The sequence below is a fragment of the Athene noctua genome, chromosome 18 (genome assembly GCF_965140245.1).
Source record: "Athene noctua chromosome 18, bAthNoc1.hap1.1, whole genome shotgun sequence".
Classification (NCBI taxonomy): domain Eukaryota; kingdom Metazoa; phylum Chordata; class Aves; order Strigiformes; family Strigidae; genus Athene; species Athene noctua.
In genome coordinates, this window is record NC_134054.1 from 10,483,098 (window position 1) to 10,502,210 (window position 19,113).

Here is a 19,113-nt window from a genome sequence, read left to right on the forward strand (position 1 = left end):
ACATAAAAAGTTTCAAGGGGATTGTATCTCCCCGGGTTTTAGGATAGCTACACTTGGAGCCCATCTGGCATCTTTTCTGTGTCAGTTAACAGTCATTCACATTAAATTTCTTTGTCTGCAAAACTAGCTACATGCAAATTTTTGAGCCGTGTTGCATAGGTGTTTTTCCCTAGAAGAAAAAAAAAAAAGAGGAAAGCTGTATAATAAAACTTATAACTAATCTTTGCTGGTATTTCCTAAATCTTAATGGCAGATGTACATGAATAGTAGGGCCATTATCCTATTAACAGAATGTTTGCATCTTTTAAGTTCTGTGTTTGACCCTCATTGATACTTAATGCATTGCTCAGTAATAAGTTGGAAAGAGTAACTGACTGCTTTTGCTTGCTGAATTGCTTTGTGAAGTCTCAGTTTTGACAGTGATTGGATGCTGACCTGCCCTACTTGTAAACCAGCTTGGCAGTCAGTGGGAGTAACTAAAGGGTAGTGGTGTTCTCTAGCGCCTCTAACAACAAAAAGTGTATTTGTCCAGGGTAGATTCTAATATGAACTCTGGCAGAATGTCATCTCATTGTGAAGATTTGTATGGCAATTAATTACAGCACTTTTTGGTAGAACTAAGTTTATCTTCTTTTGAGGTGGGACCAAAACAATACTAGGAATCTGAGCTGTCATAACCAGCTGAGCAGTCTTAAATTGTAGCTCAACTTTCTGATACACTGTTACAGCAGCTTTCCTGATGTGGTTTGGAAGTCTTCCTTCCGGGTTCTGGTACATGGAACAGTGAGTTAGTTCACACTATTTCCTTTAGACTTCTGCTTAATGACTCCTAATCACCCCTTCAGAGATTTCTGGTCACGCTGCAGCAAACCCAAACTACAAACTGGTTTTAGTACCTTCTTAAAGTACCTTAAAGCACATGGTTGAATTATGTCCCCTCTCAGCAGTACAGCCTCAGGAGTTAGTGTGTCGTGAAGGTTTTTTCTGTAACTTAATACTGCTTTTGTGTAAGTAGTATGAAAGGGATGGGATCATTGATCTTTTTCAAAAGACAGGTGGCAAAATATTGGTGTTGAATTTAATTCAAGAAAATGAGACACTGGTAAGTATGTGCATCACTTTAATGCATGCAAATAATAGTAATGGTAACTAGCTTAATTTTATAGCATTCAGTTTACAAAGAAGATTCAAAGAAAATATGGAGCTAACATCATTTGCATCCATTGGGAACCTTCTATGAATTGTATGCTTTGGGAATGGATCATTGCACATATACACGTCTGTAATGTGTGTCTACCACTTTGTAAGTCACTGATTAAACAGAAGTGAACCACTGTTTCTGTGTGGTTTTTTTCTCCTCTTGAGGAGCTAATTTAAATTATCGCAATAAATGTTAGCTGTTCCAAAGTGTGTGTATAAAAACCTACCTTCACTCATGTTAAGGTTTGAATAACTTTGTACTAGCTCTCTGATTGTCTATAAACTGCAGGAACTCGTTCATGTGAGCTTTCTCTTAAAATGTTTTATACCTGGAGACAAGCGAATGAATCCCAGCTTCTTAACCTGCAGCTGCTTCTGCTGCTGCCCTGCTGTCCCCTGCTGAACTGAGTGTACAAAAAGTTTGACTAAGTTGGAAGAGTCAGGGGGAGTATGGAGGCGAAGTATCTAGTAGCATTCTTGTAAAACCTGGTGAAGGGGGCATGCCAAGGGGTCTGTTCTAAACCCTTTTAGAGCAAAATGCTGGAGAGATGAGGTAGCTTTGAAGATGCGTGTCCTTGCAGCTGCTATCTACAGGATGAGAATGGGTTACTCTGCTAGGCAGGTTGGTCTCATTTAGCTACCACTGTCTACTCACAGATAAATTTCTAAGAGGTGGTAAAAGGAAGATAAATCCATTATTTTAATGCTACACTGCCTGGAACAATTCATGGCATTTTGAGTTGGATGTGTGTAATGAGGAGGAGCTTAATACTAGAGTACCCTTTAGGGAAGGTTCCTGAGGCTGGAAGGTGAAGGCTTGGACTAGACAGAATACTCTTTGGTTTCATCCTGTTTGTTCTGAATTCACAGTGGCTTGCAATTCCTGTTCTGGTTTTTCGCTGTGCCCAGCTCTTGGCCAAAGTTGGAAAAGCAAATCATACCTTGCTACTTCTAGAACTACATCTTCAGGTAGGGTAACTAAGCTCATGTAGAAATAGTAATTCTTCGTAAAGGTTGGTTATTAGATTAAAACTGACACTATATGATGGGTTTTCTGAAAATTTTAGTGACAATACTGATACCAAACAATGTTGAAACTTGAAAAATAACGGGTGACTTTATTAAAAGCTTAATGTGACACAGTGGTTGCAGACACAGTGCTAATGACAAACTCCTTTGCGTTTTTCAAATTAGTAATCAGGCTAGACAATGTTTTCAAGCATGGATATATGCAGTAGACAGATTTGAGTCAGGTACTTGTGGACATTTCTTGAATAATGCTGTAAAAAACATTTTGCCAAGTGCAGGAATTGTTTGGATGATACAACTGTAACAGCGCTTACAGATAATATTATCAGTGTCTTAACTGCTCACATTTCTGCACCAGATACAGATATATCTAGTATGGTTTGTAATATTTACATGGAGAAGCAATGTGAGGTAAAATTTGAGACCCTTTTTTTTTTTTACCAATCTTGATGTTTGCAAAGTCAGCTTTATTGTTTCCCTCTGTGCTTTTATTCTGGATGTTCTTGCAGGTGATGAGTAGATGTGTTTCATGCATGGTACACGTTAGTAAAGGAAGTATGTTACAGCCAGTGTACTATACGTGGTGTAAGTTCACTTTTTGTTGCCAATTCAGGAAGAAGAAAAAACATACAGTTATAATGGACAAATTCTGTTACTGATCTGATTGGGACCACACAGAAATTATTTTAAAATCCTAATCTGTGAGTTGAGAAGAAAGTGATCCCTGCAATACCATTTATTCCAGAGCTCAGTTCACATAGTATTTTGGGGAGGAGGAGAAATAGTGGGTCTTTTGTGCCCACCCCCAGTCCCCAGGTAAATACTGTAATTATTGCTGTCTTTTAAGTTAGAAATCTTGGTTTTGGTGACTCCTGAACTATCAAAGACTTCTGTTCCAAGGTATATTTTACTAGTAGGTTTCAAACTTTTTTTAGGTATTTGGTCATTACTGCAGTAAAGTGGTTATCTGCTGCCTTCTAAAAGCACAGTTGGTACTGTTACTGTACTAAATATCTTGCATTCAGCTGACAATTGGATTATTTTCAACCTCAATATTGAAAGCAACAAGACCATTAAATGAAAAACCTAAATAAAAGGTCACATTTTCATTTCCAGGGGGCACTGAATCACGATGGAGTGGCAAGATAGGAAACGCCTTTGTGTGACCACGTATAAATAAATTTCTGTCTGTGGTCCAGCCAGAAACTCTCTTGAGAAGGTCACGAATCTTGAAGATATTCCATACAGTTCCATGTAGCCACTTCATTCTCCTCTCATCTAAGGACCCACTAATTAATTTATCAATTTTAGTTTTGTGCACAATCTTACTTAAGCCGTAACCCTTTCCCAGAAAAAAGTGGGTGTAGATTCTTTTCTTTCTAGTAGGAACATCTTTCATCTTGATGTCATATAAACGCTTCAGGGTTTGAAGGGCTGAGTTTAGAATTTCATCTTTATCTGGATGAGGCTCTCTGTCCAATGCCTCATCTGGCCAGTAGAGCAAGGTGAGCAAAAAATGGGCACTTGCTGGAAATGGTCTTTTTGCTTTAAAGAACCTTATACTGAGCTCACGAAGAGTTTGCAGTGGAAGAAGTTTGCCTGATCCTGGTGCTAAGCATGCTAATGTGATGTGGCACAAAATATAATTGATCAGATCGTTGTCCTCCAGCCTGTCCCTTAGTGGGTTTTCTGTATAGAAACTAAGGATCTTTTCTAGCTTTTCAGCTGACCTGTGCTCTTTCTTATCGGTTAAGAATGACAGGATAGTAGTGACACTACCTCCACCACTCTTATAAATATTCATGCGTCTCATCAGCTGGCTTTCGGGGCCACTGTTGCTGTCCTCAATAAGTGATGTTGAGATGAAGAACTTAGCATATACGTCAGTCTGTCTTTTTAGCCATTTTCTGGGATTATAAATTTGTTCTTCCTTTTCATCTTCCTCTTCCTTCTCCTGGTGTTTATCTGTTTGGAAATAACTTAGGTCTTCTGAAATCCATTCCAGAGCATTGTACAGGTTCTGGTGTAAGCCTTTTAAGTGGGAATGAAGCCTTCTCCATGGTTTTTCAATGTCTTTAGGAATGTAATCTGTGATCAGGTATTTCACAAGCTCAGAATGTTCCCCCTCTGGACTTGCACTAAATACATGGACTGTGGACAAAAATCTAAGAAGACGACATCCTACTTCTACCTCCCCAAAATAGCCAGCGTTATTCATACTGTCGCGTTCTGCTTTTGCAGCCTGTTGTGCTGCCCTGAAGCATTTCATGGCTTTCAGAGCCATCTCTATCTTCTGAATGATGCTTTCGGGAGTGTCCTCCTGTGTCATTTTATCCACAGTGAAACTAAACCATTTCCTGTAGACTTGACCTTCTGTATCTAAAATATAAGAATCATTTGGCAAATAAAATTTTGCAAGCCCTGCCCAATATTCTGCATCTTCGAATTTTTCATTGTTGTAATTCAGTCTGGCAAGCTGCTGGGCAAAAAAAGGATCTTTTCCAAGGAGTTCATATGCAGCTTTTAAAACAGCTATAGCTTTCTCACAGTCTTCAGCTTTGCAGATGTGTTCAATGAAGGGGGAGAAAAGAGTGTCAGTGTTGTCACCCCTGCTTCTTTTAGCACGTCGAATAAACAGATCTCTGATGAACTTTATGAATTCCTCTCGTCCAAATCTGTTTTCAAAGAGCATCTTTTCCTGAAGAAGTGTCATTGCAAGTTGACTCTGAGGTTCATTCCCTGAAAGCTGATGCAGAATTTCTTTTGCAACCAGACAGTGTATTATCCGAACAGATGAAATGTAGGTGGTACTTTCCCTCAGCTCAATAAAAATCATTCTTGCTTGTTCACTCAGGTGACTTTTGAAATCATACGCTCTTGATTGGCTTTCTGTATATACCCCCAGTCCCAGAAAAGCCTCACAGTGTGACAATGAAACATACGAGTTAGGTACATAAAAATTAAGCAAAGCCACATAACGCATCAGGCATGTGTCGCGAGACGAATGGTCTATGTCTTGCAGTATGTGCCCTACAAAGTCTCTCACGTATGCTTCATTGAACTCCTCGCACATCAGGACAAATGTAAGTATGAATTCTGGCTTGACATCTGTCTGCTTCAGTTTTTCAAGTTTAGCTCTGAACAGACTTTTCTCGGAGTCCATCAGCTTGTGAGTGACAGCAACTGTGTCCAGTGGCGAAGCCTTGCAGAGCCTTTCAGGGTCATTGGATCGTCTACAGCACATGAGGATGAAGTAAGGTTTGGGGGAATTAATTTTCCTAGTTGCTACAGCATCCATTAACTCATACTTTAGTTCTTCTAAATAGTCTTCATCGTAATCTTCGATCAGGAGCAGCACAGGAAAACAATGACTGATGTCTTTTTCTTCGTATTCTCTAAAGGCAAGTGCGTGCTCACAGACAGTTGCGGGTGAATATGTGGCTTTGATAACAGCACATCTTAAGTCCTTTCTTCTTTTCCATAGAACTTGCCGTGCTATTGTGCTTCCACCACTTCCAGGATGGTGAAATATCTTTAGTTTAGCCACAGAATGTCTGAGTTCACTTCCTCGTAAAATATCATCTAGGATTTTGTTGGCATCCTTACATGCTTCACGTTCAATGATTTCCCCGCAGCGTCTTTTATCAGCCAGCCAGAAGTTTTCCCAGATAATTTTCCTCCCTCGGTAGAAATTTTGTTCTATTTCTTGTATTTCTTTTTCAGTCAGAAGATCTAATTTGATATCGTCACACTGGTCAACACAAAGGATTTCTAGGGAAAACAGTTTCTCTTCTTCCAGCGAGGGAAGCGTACATAGCCCTCTCGTGGAAACTGGCAGGTGTCTGGGTTGTGCTGTAGAAGGCAGCATGGTTTGAATGGTGGCATCTACGTGACTTAGCTTCATACCCACAATACTGCATTGTTCTAGCGTCTCGATGCTGCAGGATGCCTGAGCTAGATTAGCCCACTTCCTATAATTTTCTCTGGACTCTGAAATGCAAACGATGTACTCAGCGCCGTTCATCTCTGTGTAGAATTCCTGAAAAGTGTCCACAAGTTGTTTCTGCACTGGTGATAGCAATAGGAAAAGCACAATGAAAGACCGCTTTGGCAGGATTTCATCACAGATACGAGTAACTGCTTTCTTAAGGTATTTTTTTTTCGTTCTAATCCATGTATTTTCATCACAAGGTTTCTCATCCCCGAGGAAGTCGCTGCGCCCATTGCAGAATATCCAACTGGTCTGATCAAATAGGCACAAATGTTTCTGAGAGGGAGGGTTGCCGGTCTTGCTTTCAATGGAAAAGTCCTGTAAAAAATAAGACCTTGTGGCATGGTGTTCTTTGTACTTGCTGTACAACCCTGACACATTAGAATCTTCATCAAAGTCAAAGACACAGAAAATGTTCAAGTGCATCAAAAAGTTGATATAGTTCAGATTATCCTTTTCACATCTGTTTATGACAAGGATGTACCGTAGAGAATCATCCATATAGCTTTTGCCATCATTTAGTAGAATTGATAGCTTTCTTCCTAAATTTTGATATATTTCTGTGTGTGCTGCTGTGCTGGAGAGCTCAGCTTTTTCTCTTTGAGCATCCCTGTCTTGTAAACCGTGAATAAAAGTAGCTAGATTGTTGTGCTTTACAGGTTCAGACTTTGCTCCTAGTCTCTGATAGAGAGCTCGATCTTTTGTCAGGGTCACCTTCTGGCTGTCTTCATTGTATTTTGGCAAATACACTTCAAAAAATCTGTTCTTTACTAAACTGGACATTGGTTCAATGTCAACCTCCACTACAAATTTTTGTTCCTGAGAGTCTTTTGAAATCACTTCAACAAAAACGGGTGGGTGAATACATTTCCTTGCAATTTCCTGTGCACTTTCACAGAAACATTTTTCTATATAATCTAATGCATCAGTGTAGTATTCTCGCTCTTTAACCTCTATGCCAACGATCTGCCCGTGTTTCCAACCCCTTTCCTCTATGCTGTCCATGACGCCAAAATGTATGGTGCCATTTGTCCTAACGTTCATGCAGGCTGAAGCAAATCGTATCACTTCGCAGGCAAATTTTGATTGCAGTTGATTTTTGTTCAGTTCTGCAGCTGTGGCAAATGATTTGTATTCATGGCAAGGAGTGATTAGACCATTGACTCCTGATTCTGGAGCAAGAACTTTGTCTTTCACATATTTGAAATCGGTATTCTGACTTCTAAATGGTCGACAGTTGCTAAGCTCTAAAACTTCATCAGTATTTTTCAGTTGGGAGTTGTTGCTTCTCCTTTTCTTCTTGCCAGGAGTAGAAGCTGGAGTGTCTCTGCTGGTTTTATCTGCTGGATCACAGCTGTCTCCAGTTGAAGTTTTTTGGGCAGGGGCATTTTTGGGTCTTACTGAATCTGCTTGTGCATCCGTTCTGCCAGATGTGTTGGTGCTGGAATGCTTGGCTTGCTGGGCATTTTCCTGTAGCTGCTGAAGTTCATTTCTCTTGCGGATTAACACATGGATTTGGCCTTCCTTCATACCTATGCCTCTGAGGAAAGAGTCATCCAGTCCCATTAGCACTGGACCTGTCACTTCTCCCGCATGTAGTTTTTCTACATACTCCTTCTTGATTCCTGTAGATTCTAGCCAACACCGGACATGGTTCTCATCCCATTTATTCACAGGTAATGTTCTGTAATCTAGAAGTGTGTTATGTATTAGTAATACAAACTAAAAACATGTCAACAAATGTGACAAAGCATTATAATCCTTGCAGAACTGGCCACATTGAATGCTAGATTTTCTTTCTACCAGTCACAGTGAGAGATTGTGTCAGTTGTGATGACTAAAAGCATCCTTAACCTTAATCAAAAGCATTCCTGAGCAGTTGTACAGGAGTAATAAATCAGTGAAGCAGAAAATCAGGAAGGAGTTTTGGAAATGATCTTTAAAGGGAGTCATGGAAGTAACCCAGAATGTTTTTGTGAAGGGGAATGATGTGATAAAGTTATTGGAACAGAGAGGGGCTGAGTTTTCTAGAGAGCTTTGGGTAGATCATTTACTGACTCGGTTTATTTTCTCCTAAATGAAGACAGCATCAATACAAACCACAAGGTGATGTTAAGAGTACTAACTGGTTTCCTCACTAGAGGTTAACCCTTAAAGTACAGATATTAAAAAGCAAATTGTTACATCTAAAGTACAATTTTTTTTGAAAGCAACACCTTACCCATTGCCTTTGATGAGGGAAATCCTGCTGGTAATGAAAAAAACCCTAGAGGGGAAGAAAGTAACTTGTGTTCAAATTTGCAGTTAACATTCCTGTCTTAAAGTGTTTTGTTCTGTTTTTCCCACACCCCCCCGCCTTTTCAGTCCGGGGTAGTTACTGCACCGCTCACAGCCTGGTACCTGCCTCCCCGGGCCTGTGCTGGGGGCGGACGGGGTGTTGCTGGAGAAGCGGGGGTTGGAGCTGTGCCCCTCGAACAGCTCCTGCTGCTAGAGGCTGGGAAAAAGGAGACCCAACGCACAGCACCGCCCACGGTATTGCTTGGGGCTGAAACGGTCCGTGAAGTACCGGCCGCCGTGGGCCCCCCGCCGTCCCCGGGGCTGTGCTGGTACAGGGGTGTGGCGGGGGGAGTCACGCAGCCCCCGCGCTCTGCCGAGCCCAGCTCCGCCACCTGAGGGCAGGAGCCGCTTCTCGAGAAAGTGGAACTGGCCGGGAATAGAAACTGAAGGCGGAGGCGCGGCCGCGGGGGGGGGGCCTGCCGGCCCCAGCTCCCACCCCCTTTAAGAGCGGTCGCGGGGGGGGAGCGGCTGTGGTTTTGGGGTCCCCGCAGCCCCTCGGGGTCGCGGTGGGAGAGAATGGAGCCACGGGAGGGGATGCGGCAGAGGTGTCCGGCAGCTCTCCGCCAGGGCTGGGCGATCCCCGCTTTGCCTAGCCCTGCGGCCAGTAAAGGCCCCCGCCCGGCTCGGAGTAACCCCCGCCCGGCTCGGAGTAACCCCCGCCCGGCTCGGAGTAACCCCCGCCCGGCTCGGAGTAACCCCCGCCCGGCTCGGAGTAACCCCCGCCCGGCTCGGAGTAACCCCCGCCCGGCTCGGAGTAACCCCCGCCCGGCTCGGAGTAACCCCCGCCCGGCTCGGAGTAACCCCCGCCCGGCTCGGAGTAACCCCCGCCCGGCTCGGAGTAACCCCCGCCCGGCTCGGAGTAACCCCCGCCCGGCTCGGAGTAACCCCCGCCCGCGGGCCCCGCACGGCGCAGGGGGTGTACCTGCCTGCCGGGGGCTCCGTGGTCCTGCAGCCCGGGGGGCTCGGCCGTGGCGCTGCGGCGGGGAGCTGCTTCCGCCCGCACGGCGGGGCTCCCCGGCCACTCTCCGCCCCTCGGCGGCCGCGCTCCGGCAGGCAGCGCCAGTCCCCCGCCCTGCGCGGGGGGGCCGCCCAGCTGAACGAAGCGGACAGTGGCGGGTCGCCGCCGCCCCAGGTCGCTTACAGGGTGTTTCTTCCTGTGACTCACGTGAGCGTGTAAACTTGGTTTTCGCACCAAAAAAAAAAAAAAGTATTTATGAACAGTGCAGCACGGGATCGTTGCAGCCACTTTTCTCTTACCTGCCTCAGCCACCCGGGTGCAGGTGCCTGGCGGCTGTCAGAGTAACCGCAGGAGGCTCCGTGAGCCCCCCCGACCCCCAGCTGTGTGTGTTTCCAGGGCAGGACCAGGGACCCGGGGTGCGGAGGGGACCCGGCGGTGCGTTACCCTGTGCCCCGTTCCTCACTCGCGGCGCAGTCCAGCTTAGTTCCCCGGGCACACAGTGTCACTAGAAGGTGTGGGGATTTTTTTTTAATCGGAGTACAAGTCTTTATTTAGTAGACTTATAAAAGAACTTTACATGAGAAGTACAAAAATATGAAATAGGCTTTGAATCTTCTTAGGTAAAACTACCTTTTTTTTTAAGCTTCAGAAACATGTAACTTGCACAGTTGGCATCTTAGGTAAATTGCTCTCATACACTGTAAAACTAGGAAAAAAAACTTTCTGTAAAATAGCTCCAGAAAAGTAGCTGTACATACCCAATCATACACATCGCTGTCAATAATTTATTAGTTTAAGACACAATGGCACAGTCATACAAATTCCCACTTTTTCATTTCTCCTTTAATTAATTCCCTTGAAAGATGCAGTATCACTTTCCTCTTCCAGTTGTTAATATGATTAACTATAAACACAAAACGGATTAAGAATGATTTGGCATGCTTTATACTTGTACCACTTGGATTTGATACCACTGTGTAGTAAAAATTAAATAAATATAAATATGTTAAATAAATATATTGTAAAAGAACACCCCACTTGTATCGATATTAAAATTCAGCATTTCTTCATCCTTAGCACACACTTAATGCTTTGTCACAGCTTTAGGGCCAATGAAAAGAAATACTGCATCTTTAAAAACATCAGCTCCCATGGATGTGATTAGCAACCCACGGAAAGAGGAACCCAGGCTCCTCTACAGCCTTATCGCACCCCTTAAAAACACTGCCTATAATTTCACTGTTCTGTACATCTCTTATTGTTTCCTATTTTGATCCTTTTTCTCCAGGACTCCTCTTACCTCTGGCTCTGCAGCTGGCGACCCTTCTTTGTTAGAAAGTAAGGAACACTTGCAGTAGATAAATGGTCAGCCTCTCATGAGCAGCTCCCAGCTGACATCGGTGTGGTTTTTCTGAAGTTACTTGTGTAGATCTAGTCTGATACTGTGATTTCATCAAGGACTATTCACACTCTTCTGTGAATACTGGTTGATACTTAAACGAGGCTTATTTTCAAAGTAGGTAAACCTTTAACTGATTTTTCAAGTCAGTATTTTTTTAGAACTTCATTATATCTGCTCAAGTATGAGGGACTAATTTCCCAGGGTAGTACTGATTAAACAGAAATTGTACTCTTTACTGGTTTTTGGCTGATCAGGAATGATGCTCTCTGCAATCACTGTGGTGTGCCTAATGCATAACGTGGCAGTAGTGCAACGGCAGGTTCTGATGATTTGCTACAACTAAAAGGCTCCTTTTGCAGATCCCAGTCCCTAGTAATTATATTATTTCAATCACCATATTTTGATTCGTTGTAGTAAAACACATCAGTTATCAAATCACATACAGTACAGGGATATTGGGTGACGGTTAGATCCAGCTTTTGCTCTCCGTTCTCACTGTCTTGAGAACTTGGAATAACCTCACCCCAGGGTTCATTGTTTTCCTGAAGTTACGACTCGCTCCTTGGGCTCCTACCATCTTGTGATCCAGCGCAGGCAGAGGTACAAGGCACTTTTTGGAAGCTTGATTTCTTCAAAGAGAGAGAATTCAGCTCTTTGATCCCACTGTCCCTGCTAAAGGTAGGCCTGTTTCACAGCCCTGTGCTTGGAATGTTGGTCCCAGAGAAGAAAGCTCCATCCCTCTCCTCTCAAACGGTGTCTCCTGCAAGGCTCAGCTCTGCAGAGTCCTGATAATAGTAATGCTGAAACAGTCTTTCCTGGCAGCAGATATGCATGGCATGGTAGGTGTGTAGGAGCAGGTGAGGGAAACGAGCTGTAAAGTAACACACAAAATCATCCGGGATGGAGCCCAGGGTCTCCTGCACGTCGGGAGGCAGTTCTCTGTAATGGTGCTTCTGCGAAGGAAGGGAGAACAGGGAAAAGCTCGGTCAGAGGGTCTGTGTCCAAGGATCTGCTTTTAAACAGAGCTGACTGTCCCCGATGCATCTGCGTGGGCAAAGTAACCTCCTGGTAGTCTGTTGTGAAGCAGCTCCGTACCGAAACCCAGGTGAGACAGATGCAGACTGGCAACAAACAACCAAAGGGGGCAGAACCAGTGTGTGTGTGTTGTGCAGGGAGAGAACTCCTTTACCTTATTTCTCATTGCCCTCAGAAGATCCCGTACTGAGCCTCCTTTATACGATCGGAATTTTCGAAGATCTATGAAAGAAATGACAAGATTTCTTTTGGTGTTTTGATGGGTTGCTGGCCTCAAATGTAAGGTATGTGTGCCTGCAGTCACACAGCCCCACGGGTGTGTTTCAGTATCTAAACGTGTACTTTAACTTGAAGAAATACATTGACAAGTAAAGGTCATGTGCCAAAACTGAGACAGAGTGCTCCTCACCTTCCTGTCCCTGCTGACTGGGAACAACAGCACGTACCTTGTTTCCACTGATAAAACACCATCCATTACCTGTCTGGAGAGGAACGGTGATGTGCTCTCTCCAGTCCATTTTCACCACCTCTCTTCCACCTCTTTCTAATTGCTTGACTATTGGACCATCTAAAGATTCTTTCTCTATCCGGTCGCTAACATCCTGGAAAAGACATTCAGGTTATTTCTAGTTTTATTTCCAAGCTTTTCCCAACAATGTAAAATTGCCGCTTCTAGCCAATTACAGCCTGTCCTGATAATGAGTTGTGATTCTACTTCACTCCATGACGAAGTGTGATGCAATGGATTATGCTTGGGACTGGCCTACAGAGGTTTCTGTGATGATGAGCTGTTTCACCATCTGCCAAAGCCTTTTTATCACGGAGCACAAGATGATAAGGCTGGAAAAAACCCTCAGCTCCTCAGCCAGTTCCCACCCCTCATCTGGATTAAGCCTGCATATCCCCTACGGTGGGCTACCCTGTTCTGGCAAACCCGCCAGGCACCACGCTCTCCTGCACTGCCTCTAGCTGCTAGAGACCTTCCTCACTCCAATTTAAGTTGATAACATCTTGTTCCAGCCCCCCTGTAAAAGATCTTCTGCAAGATTAAGCCGGTTTCTGAGAGATGGCACCCAGGTATTACAACTTTGCTTTGTCACTCCTCACAGTAAGGTTGTATATTCTATCACCTCAAACATCCATGACACTAGAAGAGACTGAATTCGAGATTTAAAGAATGTCTACAGCAGTTCTTAGAACGGAAAGGATAGAAAAGGCCAACACAAACCTGAAAAAACTGGAGCTGTTTTTCTAAACTCCAAAAGAATGGGTGTTTTAGCACACAGCTGGCAGACGGACGCTTCTGAGGGTCCATGTTTATCATTTGCTCTATTAAATCACGAGCAACTATATCTTCTGCAAGGAAAAGGGTGGTAATTCTTAGGCTATAGGGAAATCTAATGTTTTGTACTTTAGAAACTCATTATGTTCTCTATTTCCTCCAACACAATCCTGAACTAGCCCCACTAGCTCAAGTACCTCCCTCACAGATACGCTGTGCAGTCAACAGAAAGTCAGTGGTGTTGAATCAGTGTGATTATGAAGACAAAAGCTCAGCTCTTTCCCACCCTTTAAATACATGAAATAACTCCACAGTCAAGTTTGCAGGGTTCCTGATTGTGTATCCCCAAGATGCTCTGGGGTGCTGACCCTAAGAACTTTAGGACCTTTACTCGAGTACACTGGGAACACAACTTTCACCACGTGGGTCATAGTTCTGTCATTTCTGTTGGCATTTTAACACCCATGAAAAGTTCGCTGAACTCTAATGCTTTGTGTTTACCGTGCTTTTCTTACCATGCCTCCCTGCATTTAAAGACTCCAGGCTGTATGCACCCAGCAGAATGTTGGCTTGCCGCTGCAGAGATTTGCCAAAGGGATGGCTGCCTTCAGATACCACATAATAAAAGACACAGCCAGCTGAAAAGATGTCCACGGTATACGTCTGCAAATAAACAACCTTTAATAGCAATAAAAAAAATTATTTTCCCCCTGAATACTTTGATCATCACAGGGTGGTTATTTTGCATCTAAGAGCAGAAGGAAACTTTTCAGAATCACATATTCAGCTGCAAGCCAGCATGAATGCCCAGGTATCGAGTGCTGCTCTCAAAGTCTGCCTGCAACAATGTGCCACCTTGGCTGTGCTGCCTCCTCTGGGGGAGCCCGAGGGAAAGCTGGAGACTTACAGGGTTCTCTTTGCAATCTTCACTCAGCATCTCCGGGGCAATCCACCCTTCGGTGCCTGGCACGCCCGACCGACGGCTAAAGCTGTGCCTGCCCACTGCCAGCTTCTTGCAGAGGCCGAAGTCTGAAATCATGGCTTTGACCTTCCCGTGGGCGTTAGGCATCGAGATGAGGATGTTATGGGGCTTCAGATCCCTGTGGACTATTACAAACACCCATTTATCCACTTCAGGCGATCCCAACAACATTTGTAAATTTTTAATGTATTTTGTAAACCTTTCACAAGGCTGATCCACCGTTTGTTAAACCAAAGTCCTAACCTCAACCTTCTGTCTTTGGTAGAGGCTCATCACCTTTTTGTTCCATCACCACTAGTCATTACGTTTTACATGACTTCTATCAAAAAAAAAAAATGGCAGCACCCTGCACAAATGGTAATGACCAGCTTTACTCCTCCAGCGCAGCAGAATGTTACAGGGACAAGGCCGCTGTCCAAGGACAGACACTACTGCTGCCAGCACCAGGTGGAGCTTCTACAACTCTCCTCTGGGATTGAAGAAGTAAGCTCCCAGCACCAAACCAGTTTCTTCCTTTTTTTTTTTTTCTGGTTACAAAAATATACCACTCTCCATCCAATAGTGAAACAAGAGGCATCCTTACCAATGCTAAGGGAGTGCAGGTAGGCAAGACCAGATGTTGTCTGTTGCAGGAGAGTGATGGGCTGTAAGTCATGGTGGCTGAAGGCCTTCTGCTCAACATACTACAAATTACAACAGAAAACCAGAAGATTCAGCCACAATATTGCTTATCCTTAGTCCATTCTCAGATAGTAAGAATATCCCTTCCCCCGCCCCCCCCCCCCAAATAGTTTAGACTGGATAAATTGCAGGTTAATGCTAGTTAGTAACACACATGAAAGAGTCCCTTTTTATTTTTGGCTGAAGGTGATGATCTCTAAAACATCACTTGGAGTTAGAATTCTATAGCACTGTGCTCCAGAAGCAAGAGCAGAGGGTCTTTGAAGCCTAGATGGTAGGCGTGGGAGGATGACTAGAAAGGAGTCCTTCACCAGAAGGAAAATCAAAGGACAACAGCTTCTGTCCTTAGATCAGTACCAGGTTGGGGATGTCTTTCTAAAGGTCTGAAAACACCCCTGTTGTAGGAATGTGTAATTGTCACAGAGGTGACGGCGGGAGTAACTACATCTCCTGCAGCAGGCACTTCAGCACCTTAGGCTGAAGGAAATCGCAGGCCTCCCAGGGAGAAGACTTTCACAAATTCTGTAGGTTTGCAAGTGAGCCGTCACCTCCTGTAAAGTGGCAGCACACAGCTCAATGGCTATGTACTGAAACTGCCGGTCCTTCTCCGTGCAGAAATAGCGGATCACGTTTGGGTGCTCATCTGACTCTCGCAGCAACTGTACTTCACGGTCTGCAAAGCTGAAGCACTCAGGAAGAATTCTTTTCACTGCAACATCACGGTTATCAAATGTTCCCCTGCAGACAGGAAGGAAAGCCACGTCAGCCTTTTACACTCTCTATAGACAAACCACGTACAAAGCAAGTGACAACAGGAGACATTTTACAGAGGCATATTAAAGCATCTCTCATGCTGGAAACAGATACGTTTGGTCATTAACCATTTCTAAGGGAAGTAGTTTTTGCTAATGAAGAAACAGCCACGTGCAAAATACTTGTTCAAAGTTTCATTTGTGTTCTTATTAGATATGTGGGGTTTCTTTATTTAAAAAAAACCCAAACCCAAATGTAAATAAGACATTCATTGGTCTATTTAATGCTGAATGTACATATTGTCTTCTACCTGTAAACAATTGTCCCTTCAGCTCCATGTCCCAGTACATCTTTTGGGTTAAATGAAATCTTGCCAACCATCACTCTGTTTGCATCTTCATCTGAACGAAAAACAAGAAACAAGGACTGGTTTAGGACGGGTGATGTCAGCCTTTTACATCCTTCCGGGCCAGTATGTGACAGGCTCTTTGCTCATGTTTACATTAACGGCACAGAACATCTCCATTTTGGTGCTCACGGTGAGTAGGCAAACACTCTCTGGTGACCAAATGATCCAACAGGCAGAGGCAAACACATTCTGTACACAACACCTGATATAAAGTCTGGAAAGATCATGTCTCAAGACACTGTAAGAAACTGGTGGTGCTCAGCAGACAAACTCTTTCTAGAAAGTTTTACAGATGTCTTGTTGAATTTAGGAAATGCTGACTGACAGTTATGGAAGGGGGTTTACTAGCAGTTCCCCTGAAAAGCCTCTGAAGGGACGATATAGTGCACAGGACGATCAGCCAGGAAGGCAGGTCATGCTGCATAATCCTATTTCTTGATTCTCGTTAATCGTAATAATACATACTTTTACTTAAACAAACCTCTCCTAGAACAGCTACAGGTGATAAGAATATACCACCATGGAGAACATAATCCCTCAGATGGCAGTTATGAACTGGATGTTTTTCTAAAGCAACTAATCCTGCTCAGTGTCAGGGCATGGCACACCTGCAGAGTGTTCTGCAAATGGTCAGACTAAATGAGAACTGGTCCTTTTCAGCTGTCTGATCCATGAAGTGTCATCAGCATTTTCATCGTTGTGCTGTATCATCATACAGACAGGGGAAATACAGAGACTCACAATAAAAGCCACTGGATCAACTTTACCTCCTTCTTCTTGCTCAGTGGAGAGGCAGCTCCCAACATCAGAGGTGGAGATGCTGGAATACGCAGAATGGTTGGATGCTCTGGGTGACATATTTGGTGTGCTGGCAGCTGAGCTCTCTGTCCGTCCATAGGAGGTGTCCAAGAAATCTGCTTCTGGGGGTAGATCACTGGGAGCACGAAAGGGCAGCTTCTGTTGCTGCAAGAGCTGTATCTTCTCTTCCAGCTGATGCTGCCTCTGCTGCTGCTGATGTACACTCTGTGAGAAAGGACCTCAGTTCCGTAAGTGGAGCAAAGTTTTTACAGTCTCATCATAAAAGGGAACTCTATAGCTACTGGGGTGGCTACGCCCAAAAGGTGGGAGGAAAACTCTTGTTATAACGTATCAGCCAAGTAGGCCGGGGAACTTTCACTCACACGCTTTCAATTTCATTCTGAACTTCCATTGGAAAGCTGAGAAATCACACTGGTTGGTTAATATGGCAAAAGCTAACTGTTACTAGGTTGACTAGGTGTCTTTAAACCACAGAAGGATAAAGGCTTTGATCCAAAAGCTGGAGAACCTGACAGTGGTTCAGGTGAGGAAGAGAGGAGTGAAGCCAATGGTGTTAAGATCATGTCTGTGAAAAGAGTAACACATACAAAAACCAGAATTGGTGGGATGAAAAAAAAATAAATCTCCAGAGTTGGCACATATGCCTAGAGAAATCACTGTTATGTCAAACTTGTAGCCTTTGCTATGCACTGCAGATCTGTGAAGAGGGAAAAGAAACCCTGTAGTGTGCTGTTTTCTAACTCCTGTATCATTTCTTGGGTTGTAAAACGCTATTGACTCTCCCAAAACACAAAAGCACTTCAAGCTAAATCAGCATTACCATTGGATAAGTGATGATAAAAGCCACCCAGCCCACAAGCAGGAAAGTGCTGAGAATGATCGTGGCCATGTCTTTCAACATGGAGTCCACAGGAGCCTCTAGCCGAGGGACAGGACGAGCAGGCTTCTCCTCAATATCCTTTGGAACAGCAGGAGGCACTTCTGTTGAGGAACCTTCAACGATGTCAATAACCTAAGAGGCAAAGAAAGCTCTGTTAGATCAGTATCTTCATGGGTAATGGAGCACCCGTACGTCAGCCCTTCTGCTAAATCATTTTTAATAATTTCTAACCCTACCAAAGTCAAAGAAAGTCTTGAATATGGAAAAAACAAAAGCAGCTGAAAGTCCTAATTCTGAAATAAGGAATGACACATGATCATACCAGTGAGTCTACATGCTAAGTACACAAAAATCTGACAAAAAACACAAAGTCATTCCATGTAGCTTTCCTTCTGAGTCCTTCCCCAACTTCTACTCCTTTCTATTCTTCTGTCATCCAGTAAGATGATTGTTCTCATCACAAACCTCTTCAATAGTGGCTTTATCAGAGTCAACCGGAATCACGTTTTCAGGCCTCTTAGGTAAGTTGCTTGGGAATTTCTCCAGGATCTTTGTAGGGGCAGATAATGGCGTTTCATGGTGTCCTTTAAAAAAAACACATTTGCTGAAATAAAAGGTTGTCCCTTTTTAGGAAAGATATTCTTGATTTCAACATCTTTGCTGAAGAGCACATACAAAGTAGATTTACAATATGCTTGAGAACATCACAGAACAAAAGCTCAAATTAAAACATTTTTTCCCTCTGTCCTTCCTAAGCAGTCACAGCTACGGTGATCACAATCCTGAAGGACTCTGTGCTCAAGCACTGGCTGTGGATTTGCTTCCTGGCCATTAGAGGAACATGCATTATGCCTCCTAGCTGGCTCACTCTTGAGGGAGTTTTGCTTTCTGATGTGGTCTTGAGGTGAAGATCATGTTCTAGATATGAAATGGTTCTGAAGGGAACGGATCATGCTGCACAAGGAAGCAAGAACTGATCCAGCACTCAGCTACAAGTGCTCTTCACACTCCTCCTTGGCTAGTGCTAGTTAAGTAGGTGAGAAGAGGGAGATGCTACTGCGCTTCCAGTTTTTGCAGCTGGAGTAGACAGAAACGTCCTGCTCGTGTATAGAGCAGGAAAGAAAAAGGAGGGAGGAGGGAAAAACCTGAGGGCACAGGTCATTCAGCACACAGAGCTGCAGAGGAATGTGAACTGTTACTGACATACTGCAAGAGTGGGACAGTACCGACAAAGGAAGGGATCACAGGAAGAGAAAGGCAGCAGAGAAGCTGAAAGTGACAGCCCATCCCTGCCACAGAGACCCTACGGCACGTATCAATCACTTTAAATTATAAACTTGCATCACTTAAAGCTG

General features: G+C 43.9%; 2 protein-coding genes across 3 annotated transcripts in view; both read right to left on the bottom strand.

Annotated features, from left to right (window-relative positions):
- Positions 1-2,246: 2,246 nt before the first annotated feature.
- LOC141967966 (sterile alpha motif domain-containing protein 9-like) lies at positions 2,247-9,959 on the bottom strand. Its single transcript, XM_074922248.1, has 3 exons — positions 9,480-9,959; positions 8,442-8,486; positions 2,247-7,911 (listed from the first exon to the last, which is right to left on the bottom strand). Exons 2-3 carry the CDS (start codon positions 8,443-8,445, stop codon positions 3,251-3,253), a joined length of 4,665 nt encoding a protein of 1,554 aa, XP_074778349.1. The 5' UTR covers positions 8,446-8,486; positions 9,480-9,959; the 3' UTR covers positions 2,247-3,250.
- Positions 9,960-10,035: 76 nt separating this feature from the next.
- The window catches only part of ERN1 (endoplasmic reticulum to nucleus signaling 1), a 38,979-nt gene continuing 29,901 nt past the window's right edge, over positions 10,036-19,113 (bottom strand). Inside the window, exons 11-22 of one of the 2 annotated variants that reach the window (XM_074921912.1) lie at positions 18,224-18,342; positions 17,699-17,890; positions 16,827-17,082; positions 15,961-16,051; positions 15,446-15,635; positions 14,800-14,899; positions 14,142-14,341; positions 13,750-13,897; positions 13,181-13,308; positions 12,431-12,554; positions 12,107-12,174; positions 10,036-11,870 (exon numbers count right to left, since the gene is read on the bottom strand). In XM_074921912.1, the coding sequence (XP_074778013.1) occupies positions 11,664-11,870; positions 12,107-12,174; positions 12,431-12,554; positions 13,181-13,308; positions 13,750-13,897; positions 14,142-14,341; positions 14,800-14,899; positions 15,446-15,635; positions 15,961-16,051; positions 16,827-17,082; positions 17,699-17,890; positions 18,224-18,342 (1,823 nt within the window). In that variant the 3' untranslated portion in view covers positions 10,036-11,663. Of the gene's footprint in view, positions 11,871-12,106; positions 12,175-12,430; positions 12,555-13,180; positions 13,309-13,749; positions 13,913-14,141; positions 14,342-14,799; positions 14,900-15,445; positions 15,636-15,960; positions 16,052-16,826; positions 17,083-17,698; positions 17,891-18,223; positions 18,343-19,113 lie in introns of both variants that reach the window. The other variant, XM_074921911.1, reaches the window with a different exon arrangement.